The sequence below is a fragment of the Otolemur garnettii genome, unplaced genomic scaffold, assembly GCF_000181295.1.
Source record: "Otolemur garnettii isolate 467f Iridium unplaced genomic scaffold, OtoGar3 scaffold00026, whole genome shotgun sequence".
Classification (NCBI taxonomy): Eukaryota; Metazoa; Chordata; class Mammalia; order Primates; family Galagidae; genus Otolemur; species Otolemur garnettii.
The window spans coordinates 8,708,371-8,726,496 of record NW_003852421.1 but is presented as its reverse complement, the minus strand read 5'-3'; the positions used below and the strand labels follow the sequence as shown (position 1 = coordinate 8,726,496).

Sequence of the window (18,126 nt, the reverse complement as noted above, 5' to 3'; positions counted from 1 at the left end):
AAACAGACAACCTATAGAATAAGAGAAAGTATCCACAAACTATGCAACTGACAGGGGAATAGTTCCTCCAGAATTTATAAGGAACACAAAACAACTCAACAACAACAAAAATAAACACCAAATAATCCCATTAAAAAGAAAGCAAAGAAAATGAATAGACATTTTTCAAAAGAAAACATACAAATGGCAATAAGCATATAAAAAAAATTCAACAGCACTAATCAGAAATGTACGTTAAAACCACAGTGAGAAGATACAGTATGCCAGTCAAAATGGCTTAAAATGTCAAAAAATAACTTATGTTGGTGAAGATACAAAGAATAGAGACCTTTATACAATGTTGTTCAGAATGTAAATTACTTCATCTCTTTGGAAAACTTCTCAGATAACTAAAATAGGACTATCATTTGATCAAGCAATCCCACTACTATCTACCCAAAGGAAAATAAATCAATACATCAAAAATATACCTGCACTTATATGTTTATTACAGTACTATTTACAATAGCAAAGATATGGATTTGACCTAAGGGTCCATCAAAGGATGACTGGATAAAGAAAATGTGCTATACACACAATGAAATACTACTCAGGCATAAAAAAAAAAAGTTATTTCCTCTGCAGAAACACAGATAGAACTGGAAGCCATTACCAAAGTGAAATAACTCAGAAACAAAAAAGTCAAATACTGCATGTTCCTACTTATATGTGGGAGCTAAATGATGTATACATATGGACATAGAGTGTGAGATGATAGACACTGGAGACTCAGAAGGACAAGGGAGCACAGGTGACGAGAAAATACTAACGGGTACAATGTACATTATTCAAGTGATGGACAGACTAAAAGCCCAGACTTCACCACTATACAATTTATTTACGTAACAAGATTGCACTGGTACTCCTTAAATTTAAACAAGTAAAAGATAAAAAAGAAGGGGAGAAAAAAAACCTAAAACATACAAGACAAGGAGTTGTTCCCACACATATTAAGAAAGAGGTAAAGAACTCGCTTTTTACAAAATGGACAAAAGGTTGTAGCAAACATTTCAGTAAAGGATATAAATGAAGACATGTTGACACTGTTAATGTTAAATTATGTAAGTAGGAGCCCATTAGCCTGAAGATGTCTCCTTACTACCTAACACACTACAACCTAGCTAAGTATACTGTATAGACAAATTGAAATCTAACTAGGAGAATATTTTTGGTAACAAATAGCCTATTTTCAGCCAATCCCAGGCAGCCAACTTGTCATACCATGCCCAAATAAGTCAAATGCCTGATCACAATATGCCCACATAAGGCAGAGTCTAGCTGCAGCCAATTATGTTTTGCTTCCACATTTGGCCTAAAAGAGTGCTGCCAAATGAGCAGGACTCTCTGAGCCTCTCTGGTTCTGAATGCTGCCTGATTCATGAATCATTCTTTGCTCAAGTAAACTCTTTTTGAACAAGTAAATATTTCTTTTAACACTAGTGATCTGGGAAACATAAATGAAGAGCAGAATAAAATACTATTTATTTTTTACACCCACTCAATCAGAAAAATTTAAAAGGCTGAAAATGCCACATGTTGATAGCTCAAAATGAACTGTTAGACACGGACAGTGGAATGTAAAAGTTTCCCCCCAAAACCTTTGGAAAACAATTTAGCATCATTTTGTTAAGCTGAACTTCCACATTCCCTATGTATACTCTAGAAAAAACACACACGGGCACCAGGAGTTGAAAATATTCATAGTTGCATTGATTGTGATAGCAAAAAAGTAGAAATAACTCAAATCCATCAACAGAAGATGATTTGGATGAACCAATCATTTCATACAATAAAATATAATTAGAGCAATGAAACAAAATATTTACAGGCAACAACAAGAACGCATCTTGGGGACAATGTGGAGCTAAAAAAGCCAGGGAAGACTATATCCTACGTAACAACATTTCACTTTTAAAGCTCAAATATAGGGAAAACTAAAAAATATATTGTTAGGGGATACATGCTTATATGACAAAATTATTTTTAAGAGCACTGAAATTATAAACACAAAACTGAGGACAATAAATACCTCTATGGAGGAGATAATGGGAGGAAATGTGGATCAGTACAAGTGGAAAGAACAGCACTGGCAACATCCCAGTTCTTAAACTGGGTGTTGAAATCAACGATCACCATGTTATTTTTATTCTTTATGATTTCATCTGTTACATATACTAATTTTTATGTGTCAAACATTTTATGATTAAAATTTAAAACAAAATATTAAAATTAAAGCTTATCCATGAGACAGCACATAAAAGCTCTCCTAATTGATGTATCTATTTCTTCCCAGTTCGTTTTACTCATATTCCATTACTGCATCTGCGACAGTCACTATTTAACTTATATTGCGCTCAATAATTTTAAAAACAGTGTCAAGCGTAAGGCAGTTAAGAGTAAGTATAGCGCTGTGAAGAACGTAATGATGTTATGGAGAATTGTGTGAATGCTGCATGCTTGTATCTATAGTCAAAGGGATTAAAATCAAAATAAACCCAATTAAAGTCATCTCATTTTCATTAATAAGCAGAGAAATAAAAAAGATCATTAACATAATGTAGCACACTTCTTTATTCTATTGGTATATGATGGGCAAAGTCTTTTTCGATGCTGCCATGTTATACTAAACTGATTCATACGGCCCTAAAATGTTAAAGTACAGGGGAAAAAGTCTTTTTAAAAAAAATCTATTATTGAGCAGGCGTTCTTTTAAGAGCCTATCTACCACTATGCTACATGCTTCTCAAAACAGATTAGTTACATGTCCTAATAAATACAAAAAAGGAGAAAAGGGGAGAAAGAACTTCAAATAAGTTACAAATCACAGAATCTTTGACGGAGACAAAGCCTTAGAATTATTGGCAGTGCTTCTGTTTAAAGCCAGATTTAGTCAATCTTTGAGGGTGAGAAAAAAAATAAATCAACAACAGTATGCCAGAGAAATATTGAAAAAATGATCCACCACAGGTGACTCATCAGAATCTAAAAACAAATGACTATTTTTAAAGTTTATTCTTTGACAAAAGAAAGGAAATTTCCTTAAAAAAAAAAAAAAAAGCACCTGAGCAAGAAAAGATTTGTGAAATCTCAACAATTCTACTATTCAAAGACTTTTTTCTCATATTGTTAAAGGCGAACTGATATTATTCCTTAGTTATATTTGGAAGGAAATTTAGTCTATTTTTAATTTGCCCAGAATTTCTGAGTAAAAATGAAAGCCAAGTAGTAATTCTATGCAGTGAGGCACACAGAACAACGCACTTGGTATTCATCCTGGGTCTTAAGTAAGTGCAGCCTGCCAACGGTAGCCCACTCAATTATTCTGAACCTCATTATCCAATTTCTTTTTCTAGAGCCTTTGTTCTGCTTCCTCCTTTCTACCAGGCATTTAGTTCACTGTTCTGAAAACTCTTTGGAATAAGAAGGGAAAAGGAAGACAAGCTCACATTTCTTTTGCTCCTTGAAGCAGCTTTAAACCATGACTAGAAGTGAAAAAGGCTATGATAAAGGAAGTTTAAAAAAGCAAGGCCTCTGACAACGTGAGCATCTTAAATGCCTTTCACCTACAGTAGTGTGAGGACAGGATCTTCAGCTTAACTTGTAAAGGGGCTGCATGGCCATGGAGACAGCTCGACTTTCTACCCTTGCTTTCCTGTAAGAATGTCGTTGGAGGATCAAATCTGATATGGCCCTTCCACAGCTCCCATGGAAGAAGAGGGTGGGACGAGGACACTTAAAGGACGCCACCCAGCCCTGCAGAAATATTAACACCAACCCTGACCAACCTAGGAGGCTTTACCGGCTGGTCCAAAGGACGGAGAACTGGGACAGCAAGAAATTATTTCACCGAAGGATACCTCTCAGCAATCTAACTGGATTTAAAAGATTTTTTTTTTTGAAAGCTTTCAATTTATAATCGTATTTAGATAAATCACTCTGTCAAAATATTCCACTGTAATGAGAATATGTAACAAGGAAAAATAAATACTAAATCATGAAATGTTATAAAGAGAATTTTATTTTTATATAAACTTTTATTTATATTAAAGACCATAATCAATTTTACTCATTACTAGAGAGCGGAAACACGATCCTTCCCCATCTGCCCCTTCCTGCACTGTCCTGAATCTCATGTATTGTTTTTATCTTGCCTGGAAGGATGATCACTATGCCTTCTGAGATGAAAACAAATTTTTTCCTTTAAAGTTTTTATTCTTAATACAAAATGATACCCATTGCAGCTAGTGAAATAACACAAATCTTAGCTAGTAAAATAACACAAAGATGTACAAATGAGTCATCTTCCCTCGCCCCTTCCTCCACCATTATAAACAGAGCCACATACAAATCCTTTCAAACTCTGTCCAATCCCATATATGTGCACGTGTGTAAACATACGTATGTACACACATATATACCTGAATATGTTATCTATTTCAACCAAGACCAGGATATTTTACATGCTACATTGCAATTTAGTTTTTCTTATTTAACAATAAATCATTACCATCAATTGAAGTAATGACATTTTTTACAGAGGTATGATATCTCAAATTATAGATGTACTACAATTTATTCAACTATTCTTCCACGGACCAGCATTCATGCTGTTCTAGCTGTCTTACTCTTTTGCCACTATAAAAATCATGAAGACACACGTGTACACACATGCATGGTCATAGCCAGCTGTGTCCGTTATACTGCTACTTTTCCTACAGTCTCACAAACAAGACTTTTAAAAGAGCTGCAAAAGTCAGGCATGGTGCTTCATACCTATCATCCTAGAAATTTGGGAGGTAGAGACATGAGGGTTGTTTGAGCCCTGGTGTTTGAGACTAGGCTAAGCAATAGTGAGATCTCAACTCCATAAAAAATTGAAAAATTCGCTGGATGTGCGTGACTGTAGTCCCAACTACTTGAGCCCAGAGGTTTGAGGCTGCAGTGACCAACGATGACTTTACTACAGCCCTGTGACAGAGCAAGACTCTCCCTCAAAAAAGGCAACAAAAGTGCCACTACACTCTTTCAATCACACTCCTATCTGTAATATATTAGTATGTGCAAAACCATTATAGAATGTGCTATGTAACTAAAATAGCTCATAAAGCAAAGTCCATAAAATTGTAAGTACAAAGAAGTTTAAACTGATTTCTACTTTTATATGTTCACATGGATTGATTTAGTAAGGTTGCAATATAAGGTATATGGGTACGTATTTCTGCCAGAATGAAGTCTATATTCAAGCTGACTTTAACATACCTTTCTTTGAAACTTCTGCCCCATTAAGTTCTTTTTGTGCTTCTTCAATTTTGTCTAAAAAAAAAAAAACTTGATAAATCAATTCATCATAGACAAATAAGAATAAACAACATTTAAATAGTATCAGACACATAGCAACAAATATTTATTGAATACATTTAAATTTATAATTTTTATCATTTCTTAGTTACAAGAACTATTGCCAATTGTTTCCATAATGCAAATAACTACTATGCTTTTTTTTTTTTTTTTTTGAGACAGAGTCTCACCACGTCACCCTTGGTACAGTGCCGTGGCATCACGGCTCACAGCAACCTCAAACTCTTGGGGTTAAGCAATTCTCTTGGCTCAGCTTCCCAAGTGGCTGGGACTACGAGTGCCTGTTGCAACGCCCAGCTATTTTTTTGGTTGCAGTTGTCATTGTTGTTTAGCTGGCTCAGGCAAGGCTCGAACCCACCAGCCTTGGTGTATGTGGCCAGTGCCCTACTCACTGAGCTACAGGCGCCTAGGCAAAATAACTAGTATACCTTAAATACTGAAATATAGCTTAAATAGTTGCCTAATAAAGGTATCTAAAAGTAACTTTCTTTACCCAAAAGAAATTTGATCAGAGATGTAACAAATGCTTCCTAGCATAGAAACAAGACTAAGCCAAGTTCATAGACAGTCTAAGACCTAAGACAAACAGAAGAAAGAATAGGAGGGAAAAACAAAGGAAAAGATTAGCTGAAGGGAAGACACAGCACTAAGTGTCTATCCCGTCTATCCCTGGATGATAGCTTAGAGCAGCAGTTCTCAACCTGTGGGTCGCGACCCACAGGAACTGTATTAAAGGGCGGCGGCATTAGGAAGTTTGAGAACCAATGGCTTAGAGTACTATGAAGTGTGAAGGCAGAACACTGCATTCAAAAGATACTCTATAAAACTGACCACAGAACTGCTATAAAGGCTCATGGTTTTGCAGGACAGGTGTAACTTAGAATCAACAGCTAACAGAATTGAGAGCACTGCCTCAGTCTCACTGTTCTTTGATCTGAAGCTCTCGGCAGAATTGGATTTTGCAAATGTGTGCATGCTCTACTTTGGTAACAATTAACTGAAACTGTATAAGGATACACAGAGTGATGACTGCGGCCTTAACTGATTTCAAATTTACTACACTGGGCTAGGCACTTATAAATGATAAAAGGACAAAATTCTCAGGCTACTATCTTGTACTAAATACAATATAAATCATGATTATTTTTATTATTACTAGTTTTCCAAAGATAGGGTCTTGTTCTGTTATCCAGGCTGGAATGCAGTAGAGTGGTGACAGCTCACTGCAACCTCAATCCTAGGCTCAAGTGATTCACCTGCCTCAGCCTAGTACCAATGATTATGTAACACTGTAGATATCCCAACTATGAAAACACAGTTTAGGCTGGGCACCTGTAGCTTAGCAGCTAGAGCAGAAGCCAGACACACTGGAGCTGGAGGGTTTGAACACGGCCCAGGCCTGCCAAACAACAATAACAACTAATTGCCAGGCATTGTGGTGGGGGCCTGTAGTCCTAGCTACTTGGGAGGCTGAGACAAGAGAATTACTTAAGCCCAAGAGTTTGAGGTTGCTGTGAGCTGTGACGCTGCAGTACTCTACTGAGGGTGATAGTGAAACTCTGTCTCAAAAAAAAAACAAAAAACAAAACACAGTTTAGATAAATGCTTTCAAAATATTGTTGCTTCAGCCATGCAGATTATTATCCTCTAACCTCTGATATACACCATCGGACCCAGAAATTGCCCCCAATGCTAAGCCTCTCAGTACTTACTGACACACCACAACAGGGGCCCTTCAAATTCTGGTCTACCTGCCTCCTTCCCCATCTTGCCAGAAAAGCCAGAAATTCAAGAGAACCTTGATTTACTGTTCAAACATCCTTCAACCTCATATTGATCCACCCAGTCTGTCAAGGCAGAGTGGGAGCCACAGAACAAGGGCAGCAAGTGAGTTTGAAATACGAGCTATTTTATGTCATCAATGGTCAAAAACAACAATTTTAATCATGGCATACGCATCCCACACAGCTACGTTTTACGGGCTTCCTGCTAATTATCAGGTGCACAACACAATTTGAGAGGAATACAGGCAATCGCTGGAAATCAAGACAGTTTTTTCTGATTTATAAATTTTAGCTATTTCTCATGAACTACTGAGTGAAATTCAAAATAGTCCTGGGGAAACACACACACACGCTAAATGCAGAAACTGGATCCTGCATTCAATACTCATTTTACTGCGAGGAGAGAAACGCCACGTGCATGGGCAAAATCTGTCTTCGTGCAATGTAAGAAAAAGAAGGCTAACGCCTGCTTTTTTAAAAATCAAATACACGAAGTACACTGTAGGTATTCAGCCTATAAACAAACAAATCACATCATTTAAACATATAGTCCATGAGAAGTACATACAAGTGGTTGTACTATCAAAGCACTATTATTTCTATGCCAGCAATTCGCCCAGACTTAAGAATCATAAATACATAATAATATACACCTATATGTATGTATTATACGTATTCACAGTGGTAAAGGCTGTGCTTAATAGTTTATGCACACATTATTTGGTATTATATAACACAAACAACTTTTTATTAATAGACTCAATTACAGCTCAAAGCAACAAAAACTCCTACCTACTTACAGAATGGCTGCCATTTGGTACACTGAGGTTTTGCCACTCTCTGTTTGCACTTCAACATAACAAACTCTCACAGAAACGAACTGCTTACACTTGCTCACAAAAATGTTCCCTTGTTTCTAAAATTTTACATTAAGTTATCTTTTTGGCATGATAATAAGAGTACATAAACTATTAGACATAATAAGCTCCTACTCAAATGCTTTTGCCTACATAGCTCCAGGTCAATAGGTACACGCAATCTTTAATTAGAGAGCTTATAACAGCCATTATAAGCTTTTGCTTCACTTTTATAAAAAGTCTTATTTACAATTAACCTGTGTTTTACGATTCTCCTGGTAAATACGATGTATTTTAAAGATATTCTCCAAAATTACAGAGCATATAGTAAATGACTACATACTTTTAATTGGTTGACACAGACAATTTATCGATATTTAAGGCAGTATTTATCCTTTCTCTCACTATGGCCTACAGCGAAAATAGATTTTTACATTCTAACACATATCATATGGTGACATAATTTTACATTCTGACACATATCATATAGTGACATGATTTTACATTCTAACACATATCATACAGATTCTAACACATATCATATGCCTATAGTATAGGCATAATATGCATACTGTGCCCACATGTAGCTCAGAAACAAACTTACCTATGCTCTAATTTCTACTTTTTCCTATTAAAAATGAAAAATGCTGCCCCAACACCAACCACATTAATTTTAGGACTCACTGCTAGATTATACACCTGTAGCTCGGGGCTCACCAATATAAAGAGCAGTGCTTAACACAGCCTTCTTGCCACCCTTTCACCCAGGGTGACACTTCCCAGCAAGCACATCTCTCACTGTAAGTCTCGACTAGCAGTAGGAGGAAGGATGGGATCTTACATTCTGACACATCCTCCAACACCCACACATACACACACACCCCCCGTCACTGGGATCTGGGTTAACAACTTCACAAAGAACTACGCATTCAGAAATAAATGATAGTTTCTTTGCTGCTGTTACCCAAAAATAAAAATAGATACACAACATAATGAACACGCATGCCATTTCAGTAAATCTAAAGTTAGTAACGCATTCTTACTACAATGATGTCTTGCTGTATTTAAATTAAGATGTAATCCTAATTCATGTAATTTTTACTAAATATATCGGAGGAGCTGTCACCTGGAACAGATGCGAGCAACACATGAATGGATCCATAATTGTCCCAAGATCTTGAGGGGCCAGTGGTTAAAAGAGAAATACACTAGGTAGAAGGGGTAATAGGATAGATTATATATTTTTTACAGCTACTAAAAATGTATTTTTAGTTTTCTGCTTTAAAACACACACAAAAAATTAATGATAAACTCTAAAACTGATCTTGGATAATCCTTTCCATAATTTATTTTGTTTGTACAAGAAAACAATGCAAAATCTCACTTTCAACATTCACAAATAGTGATTTTAAAAGTCTCTTTAAGCTAAAAGTAAACCTTCCATTTTATCCCTCAATCCCACTACTAGGTATCTACCCAGAAAAAAAAAACAAAAACACTTTACCATAATGACATGTGCACCAGAATATTTCAGCTCAATTCCTAATTGCTAAGATGCGGAAGCAACACAGGTGCCCATCAACCCATGAACAGATTAATAAGCCATGGTGTATGTATACCATGGAATACTATTTGGCTATAAAAAAGGTGGAGATGTTACAACTCTCATATTCCTCTTAGTAAAGAAAGTATCACCAGAATGGAAAATCAAGTTCCAATGTACTCAGTACTAATACGAAACTAACAGAAAAACAATGACATGTCTACGTAAGAGAAAAACACAAGTATGTTCAAGTGGGGGGCGGGGAAGGGCGGGGAGGAGGGCGTGGTAAACTCTCACCTAAGGGGCACAATGTAAGGATATTCAACACACCCCCTGGATGAAGGGCTCAACTCCATCTTGAACTTTACTTTAGAAACGCAAACAATGTAACCTCATAATAATCTGAAATTTAAAAAGAAAGTGTCTTTACTTGTGAAATATAATCTAAAACTACAGAGAAAAAAAGTCTTAAGGTTTTTGTAAGAAGACTGAATAATTAAAAACAAATAATTTGTTTATTGTAGCCCAATTCTTAATGCCAAGACACGGAAACAGCCCAAGTGCCCATCGACCCATGAATGGGTTAACGAATTGTGGTATATGTACACCATGGAATACTATGCAGCCATAAAAAGATGGAGACTTCACATCCTTTATGTTTACCTGGATGAAGCTGGAACATATTCTTCTTAGTAAAGTATCTCAAGAATGGGTAAAAAAGTATCCAATGTACTCAGTACTGCTATGAAATCAATATATAACCACCTACACACTCATACGAATAGCAAAACATAACTATGGTCCAGAAAGTAGAAGGGAAGAGGAGAGAGAGGGGAAGGGTGGGGGCCTACAGGAGGAGGGAGGGTACTTGGGGGGTACCTCACCTAATGTGCATGATGCAAAGGTACATTTCAAAACTATTTAGAAATGAGTATAATTGTGATGGATGTGTTACTTACTTCAATGTAAGCATTTCACATTGTATACTGAAGCAGTACCCTGAATCCCATAAATGCATCAACGTACAATGTTATGATTTAATAAAAAATAATTTTAAAAGTAAATAAAGTGAACAATCAAAAAAATAAAAACAAATAATTTATAAAAATGAAATGAACTTGAAAAAAGGATTCTCAGTAAGTCCCTGCTCTCTAACCATTTTTCACCCTATGCTAAAGTATGCTGGCCTTCTCAGAGGCCTCAGTGCCAGCCCTCATGAGCCATGGTTCTGGCACAGCCCAGATTTGGGGACCAGCCCATTACACTGTTAGGATTTGGTTCACCCAATGCTGTGTGTTTTTAATGTACTGAATGCCTGCCCTGCGTCAGGCACAATGGGAAGAGCAACAGAGGCAAAGGAAACCAAATGTTTCTCTCAGAGGGGCTCCCAGGTTATCATATTCTTTAAATAGTCATTTAAATACCAGTGTAATGGTGAATAAGGCCCAGACTCCCCTGCGTGATTAACAAGGCTCTCTGTGATGTAGTTACCTCCTCTGCCCTAGACCAGACCACTAGGACTGCTTTCCCAGAGGCACCTGCCAAACCATCCATCTCTTCTCTATGTGGCATCCTTTCAAGATGTGGCTTCCCTGGGAAACCTTCCCCGCCACCTCACCAGAGCCGCCACCCTCTTCTCTCTACCACCCATAAACCTTGTGTGCACACCCTGTTTCCCTATAGCTGTGTATCTCTTGACTGTTGACAGTAGGGCAATGAGATGGAGCTGCCTGGCTCACTGACTGTATAAACACTGAGAGTGATCAGCCAAGTGAGACAGAGAAGCATGGATGCCCCCTGTGAAAGGGGAAAAGGGACACCAACTGAAAACTGGACTGGGCGGTTTCACTTCAGAATCTGCCATTTTAATATCTGTAACGTTATAAATGATTTCAATCTGGGTAATTGCACCAGTACACTGAAAGCACTCGAGTTCAGTGACTATGATCCCATTCAATCTGGGAAAGATTTAAACCACTCCTCTTTTAATTCTGTTAGCTCATCCTCCCTCACGCTGTTCTGCCAGGCACCATACAGCCTCGGCTCTCATGCCCATAGATTCTTCCTCTTCATTTAGCCTTGCAAATACAAACTGGTAAAATTGTACGAAGTAGATAGATCCTAATGAACTGTAAAAGGCACCTCTGTTTACTGAAAGAGGTACCATCTGATTGAAAAAAAGATCACCATATGTGACTGTACTATTTTTACTACTGAATAAAGCATAATTCCTACTTCCTCTCATCATACATCAGCACAGGCTCTTTACTCTTACTGTGAACTGCTAGAGCTATTTCAATACCACTAAATATATGACAGTGGCACAGTGTTAAAACTGGATCCAGTACACACAGCCATGTACGCAGGCTTTTCTAAATGAAGATCATTCCCTGTCTTTGCTGCTAAGGAAACTAAATAAACCTATCTTTACAAGCCATTTTAACCCCCAGGTTCCACATCTCCAACTCGCCCCAGACCTCTAGGACTCTGAGTCAGGTGACGAGTCACAGTAATGCTGGAAATGACAGTCTAAACACCGCTGTTCACGCGGAAGAACACTGCTGCAGTAAGTGAAAAACATCGGACTCAACTCTGTGCTAATAAATTTGAAAATCGCAATGAGCTAGTGAACATCCTAGAAAAATACACAATTGCCCAAATTGATCCAGAAGGAGGAAAACATGACCGTAATAACCACCGCTGATAAAACAGAGGAAGTTTCCACAGAGCAGCCTAGAACCTGCTTTTTAAAGGTTGCAGGCCCAGACAGTTTACTATCAAACTGCTTCAAATTTCTGAGAATAGAGCATGTCCTCAACTGCTCCAGAGCACAGCGTAATGTAGGTGTCGTGAATCCTCTTATACAGCTGGCATGGTCCTGGCATCAGAACCTGCCCCAAGGGGCAGAAAAACCCACACTACAGCCAAGACTCATCTGAGTAAGGACTGGACAATCTATACCAAGAACCACATTCACAGACAGTAAGAATGCAAAGTCTCTTCAATATTCAGAAGCAAGTTACTGTAATTTGTAATAGCAAACAAGGGAGGGGGAAGATAATTGAAATAATGTCCAAAACATACTTGACTAAATCACACTCTCATTAAGAATTTTTTTAAAACCTCAATACTGAGTAAGAAAGGATGTTCTTCATTATATTAACCAAATGTTATTCTAACAAATACCCCCAAACAAAGAAATTAACCAAGATCCATGCTGTCTGTTCGCACAGAGCTCCTTCTGGGGGCCTTCCCTCGTCTAGCTAGCCCCCCACACTCCACACTCTATTCTGATCCCTCGCCCCCCGTACTCCTCACAGCATCCTCTGAGAATCTGCTTGGCTCTCTCGTTAGACATCTTACTCAACAGAGCACGTACAGGCCTGGCACACTAGCTCCATGACACATAGTCGTCTAATCAATGAATTGCTACTATAATATTGTCACAGCATTGATGACAAGAACAACTTGGGGGAAATTTTCCATGTAAGAAAATAACAGACTGGTTAAACAAACACCTTAATGCTTCCATACAACAGAATATTATTTAATCGTCCAGAAAGTTCTAAACGTTTTGTGCCACTGAGAGGAATGTGTGCATCTGTCCAGACAGACACAGATATATAAGTGTATGAAGGAAGCCAAAACATAAATGGCTAGGAGAGTATTACATTAATACATTTCATTTTACCATCTGTATTTTCTTCAGTTACTAAGGCATACATATTTTAATAGGAAAAATAATTATTTAAATTCAATAAAAATAAACCTAACAATGGGCTAAATTATTTTTTTAAAAAAATGTTGGCTACCAATTCTAAATACCAAATTTCTAGATCCAATAAGAGACTCTACAGGGTAACTTGTAAAACGTGGAAACGTTAACACATACGGTTTGTTTAATCAAACTATAAGTACTAGCTCCTGAGTGCCAGCACTAAGGACACTCAGAGACGAACAATCCCGACATTCTACGTGTAGGAACTCGGAGAAATCAACGAGCAGTTCCTACCCAGGTAATGAGCCTGTGTGCCCTGAGACGATCTCCACAGAGTGCAGGCCATTTAACAGGGAGGCCCGTGGCTTGGAAAGGACAAGCAAGCGGCAGGATACAAGAGTGTGTGAAGAACTCATAGTGGTTTGGAAACAGAAGTCTAGAGAGCATGTCCAGAGATAGGCAATTTGGGAGCCACCTTCTTATATAACTGGTACTTAAAACTGTATCTTCCAATGGACAGATGCAAAAATACACCTTTTCTGTGAAGTTATATGACCACAGGTATCGAGATCTTTGAAAACCATCTCCATGGAAAGAGTAAACCAAACGTTAGTCATCACAGTGCTTTGTGTGACAGAAAAATGAAATAATCAACAGCCCTAGCACCTTTAAAGTAGGCACTCAATGGACAACTTGAATAAATGAGTATCTGAGAAATGGTTACGGAAGTTATGATATGTTTATACGACTGAATATTACAGAATCATTAACACTGTACATTTCTGGAAGGATCTACTGAATCATACTCCCCAGAGAGGGTGCTCAGATTATATAAATTTTCAAAGCTTTGATACCTGGTTTTGATGGGTCACCCACTCTCCCATAAGAATTATGACGGAATGGCAGGTAGCCCCAGTTTTTAAAGAGAAATACAGGAAAACAAGCCCAAGAAGAGGGGGAAGGAAGAAATAGCTGGGAAAAAAATAGGACAGAAAGGATTTTGGCCACAGAAATCAAGAGATTTTCAAGGTCAAACCAGTGGATGAAAATCTACTGACCGGTTGAGGGACGAACAGGACACTAGTGACGCTTCCCACAGAAGGCAAGCGAGGGGGAGGCCAGGGTATGGGGACACGAGGTGAGAAGAGAGTAAAGCAGAATGCCTTTCTAAACACTGAGCTCACAATAAGAGAGTGACCTGGGACGGGGGTGGGGAGCACTCGGGGTGGGGGGGACACTTCAGTTTGTTCAGTTCCTCCTCCAAAATGTTCAGAGGAGCAAGAAGTGTGGGGCAAGCAATAAAAGAAGAGTGAAGACCTGGGAAAACTGGGGATGGGATGGGGGACCGTTCTGGAGAAAGTAGAAGGCGACAAGTCCAGGAGGAGGCTTGGTTTTAACCAGGGAAAGCCCCAAGGCTATTCTCTCAAACTACAGGGAAGAAGGGGAAGGAAGGCGTGTTAAGAGACATATCCACCACTAGAAAGGATGGATTCCGGGGAGTTTATACCCACTTACCTCGAGTGTATTGACCTAAGGAGCACGATTGTCCACAAAGAAGAAGGAATTTACTGCACGTGTAGGAGGCCATAGAGACTGGTGAAAACAACAAAGTCATCGATAGGAATGAAAAAGCTGACCAATTTTAAGAACATACGAAAGCTCTCTTGAATAGTAACTATGGACCTGTGAACATGGACGCCCATGCCCTTTGGTTGCTCCAACATAACACAATTGTATCATTTACTCTAAGAAGGTTTGACAACCACATGAAGAAGTGGGGAAGGGGCCGGCCACGGTAGCTCATGCCTGTAATCCTAGCACTTTGAAAGGCTAAGGTAGAAGGACTGTTTAAACGGGAGTTTGAGACCAGCCTGAGCAAGAGCAAAGCCCTGTCTCTACAAAAAAAAATAGAAAAATTAGCCAGGCATGGTGACGTGCACCCTAGCCCCAGCACTTGGGAGCCTGAGGCAGAAGGATTGCTTGAAATCAGGGATTTGAGAGTGCAGTGAACTATAATGATACCGCTACACTCTAGCCTGGGGTGACAGAGTAAGACTTTGTCTCAAAAAAAAAAAAAAAATGGAGAAGGGATGCCATACTTGGTTTTTTACAGGAGGGAGAACAAAGAATTGAGCAAGAGGAAGGTACTAGATAGTAGTAGGGGGTAGTGCGTGTAACCACACAGGATGGTGGGGGATATACAGAAGTGAGACAGGGAATGTGGGTACCAAGAACTGGAGGGCCTGCAGGTTGCGATCAAGTCCCAGTAAAGGCTTCAGGGAATTTAAACAGATCCAGAGTGGTTATAGGTGAAGTGGGGCCAAGGTAAAGCTTGGCTGGACACGAACAATGCATATCCTAGTGTGATAATGAGTCAGGGAACAGCAAACCAAACCTTCTATAACCAAGTTTAAAATGGGAAGTGCCTAACTTTGCTATACTTGCTTGGCCTGCACTTTGAAAAATGATTCATGTATTTTTTTCATTTAGCATGTTTCCATCATGATACTGAAAAAGCTTGAAAACGTTCAAAGAAAAAAATAGATATTAGGTCCATTATGTTTGTCAAATCATGGATCTATTTATGTTATGTTTCCCCTTTAAGAATATCTCAATATCTAAGCAAACCATGAAAATAAAACGTACACAGACTTTCTGTTACACTGAGCCATCTAAGCTGTCTAAATTATTTGTATTCCTTAGTAATGTATTTATTCATGCTGCATATATCATCAGCTGGTGTCACCTGGCAGCTTTGACCAGCCTTCATCAGCACAGCTGAGAACTGTGAGACCACTATACTTAAATTGAGGTTTTAACACTCCTAGAGGATGCTGGGAAGACCGCTGGCTTTTATGTTGGAGCACACATTTCCTAAGAAGTAAAAAGCACAGCAAACTCTCAAAGTCTCCTTCCCTAACCTCAACTGTTTTGGAGCCCACAGGAGCCAAAGTCAACAAGGGGCTGAGCTCCCAGTTGAGGGGGCTCCTTCTACAGACGCTGACAAAGCAACACAGTCCAAAGATGACCTCCCTTAGAGCCTACTCTACGGCTCCCGGTCTCATGATCCTTTATATGTCCCCTACAATAGTAGAATCCAAGCTTGGCTGCATATGTGAGTCCCTTAGTAGTAGTGCCACTCAAAAGTCTTGATTTTGAGGCTGCAACCAATACCAATTAAGTCAGCACTTTAAAAAGTATGCCAGGTGATTCCAACATGAGGCCGACCTTGAGAATCAATGCTGTCTAAATCACAGATATTATCAGGTCAAAATTCAAAACTGTACAAAATGCAAGCAGTTAGGAAAGAAAAGACTTATCAGCCAGCTCTTCACAGCAACATTTATCAAGTACCAGGGGCGGCAGCAGCAACATCATCTGTCTGCCTTATCTGAGGAGCTGCTGACACTAGTGGATACTAAGAAGATAAGGAAGAAAAAGTTCAACGTGCACTTCATGGCTAAGAACGTCCAAGTAAATCACACTCCTAAAACACAAAGCAAAAGCATGTATTCTCAGTAAGTATCATACACATACCAAAAATAGCTCTAATAATTATTACCAATGTCAGCCCTAAACTAGAAAATATTTCTAGCTGAAAATTCAATGTTTGACAATAAAAAACTAATTTAACATAATAAGCTATTATTATGAAGGTGCTGAAAATTAATAAGTTCTCTTATATATGTTTCTAATAATCACAACAAATATGTTGCCCATTGTGGGTTAGATATTCTTATTAGAATATGACAATATGGTAACTTCTGATGTAGCCAATGGAAGGAGGTAGTCATGGCCAACTATAGTGGGGAAGAAAGGAACGTGAAGACAGAACGTTCTCACCCTGAGAGGCCAAATGCCAGGGTCAACTCAACTTGGGCTACTAAGCCAGTAACCAATTAACACATTTGCATATATGCACATGTGCCCCTGCCCCCATGCAAGTTAATGTGAGCACGCGGGCAAACACAGACACACATGCCCTCTCTCCCTCTCTCTCACACACACACACACACACACACACACACACACGAGCACATGCATGCACACACATACTCCCAATTTGGGGGCTAAGGATGCAGAGATACAGATGGTTGGGATAGACCCGGCCCCAGATGTATGGATCTCAAAAACTAAAAAAAACCTCACCAGCATGTTCCTCTGGCTTTCCTCTTGCTATTGCCCCATCCCTTATCAGCAAATAGTATATCCATTCTTCTCTAAAATAAATATTAAAAGGCTTTCTTATTTTAAAGGGGGGGGGGGAGCAGGAGAAGCAGGATTTAGAACAAGGTGCTGCTATTACCTGGGGCAAAATACAGAAAATACACTAAGCAACTGAGATCAGTGAGCTCCAGCTGCTGCCAGCCACCCCCCATCCCACTCTTCTTGGAACAGACCCTCACCCCACCTTCCAGAACCCTACTCCCCACTCACTCACCTCAGGGACACCACCACCCTCCAGAGCCCTGTACCCCCCTCACCGCAGGGACACCAGAACCCTGCTCCCCACTCACTCACCACAGGGACACCACCACCCTCCAGAACCCTGCTCCCCACTCACTCACTGCAGGGACACCACCACCCTCCAGAGCCCTGCACCCCACTCACTCATCACAGGGATGCCACCAACCTCCAGAACCCTGCTCCCCACTCACTGAACACAGGGACACCAACACCCCCCAGAACCCTGCCCCCCACTCACTCACCACAGGGACACCACCACCCTCCCGAACCCTGCTCCCCACTCACTCACCACAGGGACACCACCACCCTCCAGAACCCTGCCCCCCACTCACTCACCACAGGGACACCACCACCCTCCAG

The 18,126-nt window shown here is 39.4% G+C and overlaps 1 protein-coding gene across 3 annotated transcripts in view; it reads right to left on the bottom strand.

Moving 5' to 3' along the window:
• Positions 1–18,126, bottom strand: part of HIVEP1 (human immunodeficiency virus type I enhancer binding protein 1) — a 142,422-nt gene that overhangs the window by 64,408 nt on the left and 59,888 nt on the right. For all 3 annotated transcript variants that reach the window (XM_012804254.2, XM_023512310.1, XM_023512311.1), the window contains one exon: positions 5,299–5,352. In XM_012804254.2, the coding sequence (XP_012659708.1) occupies positions 5,299–5,352 (54 nt within the window). The remainder of the gene's footprint in view (positions 1–5,298; positions 5,353–18,126) is intronic.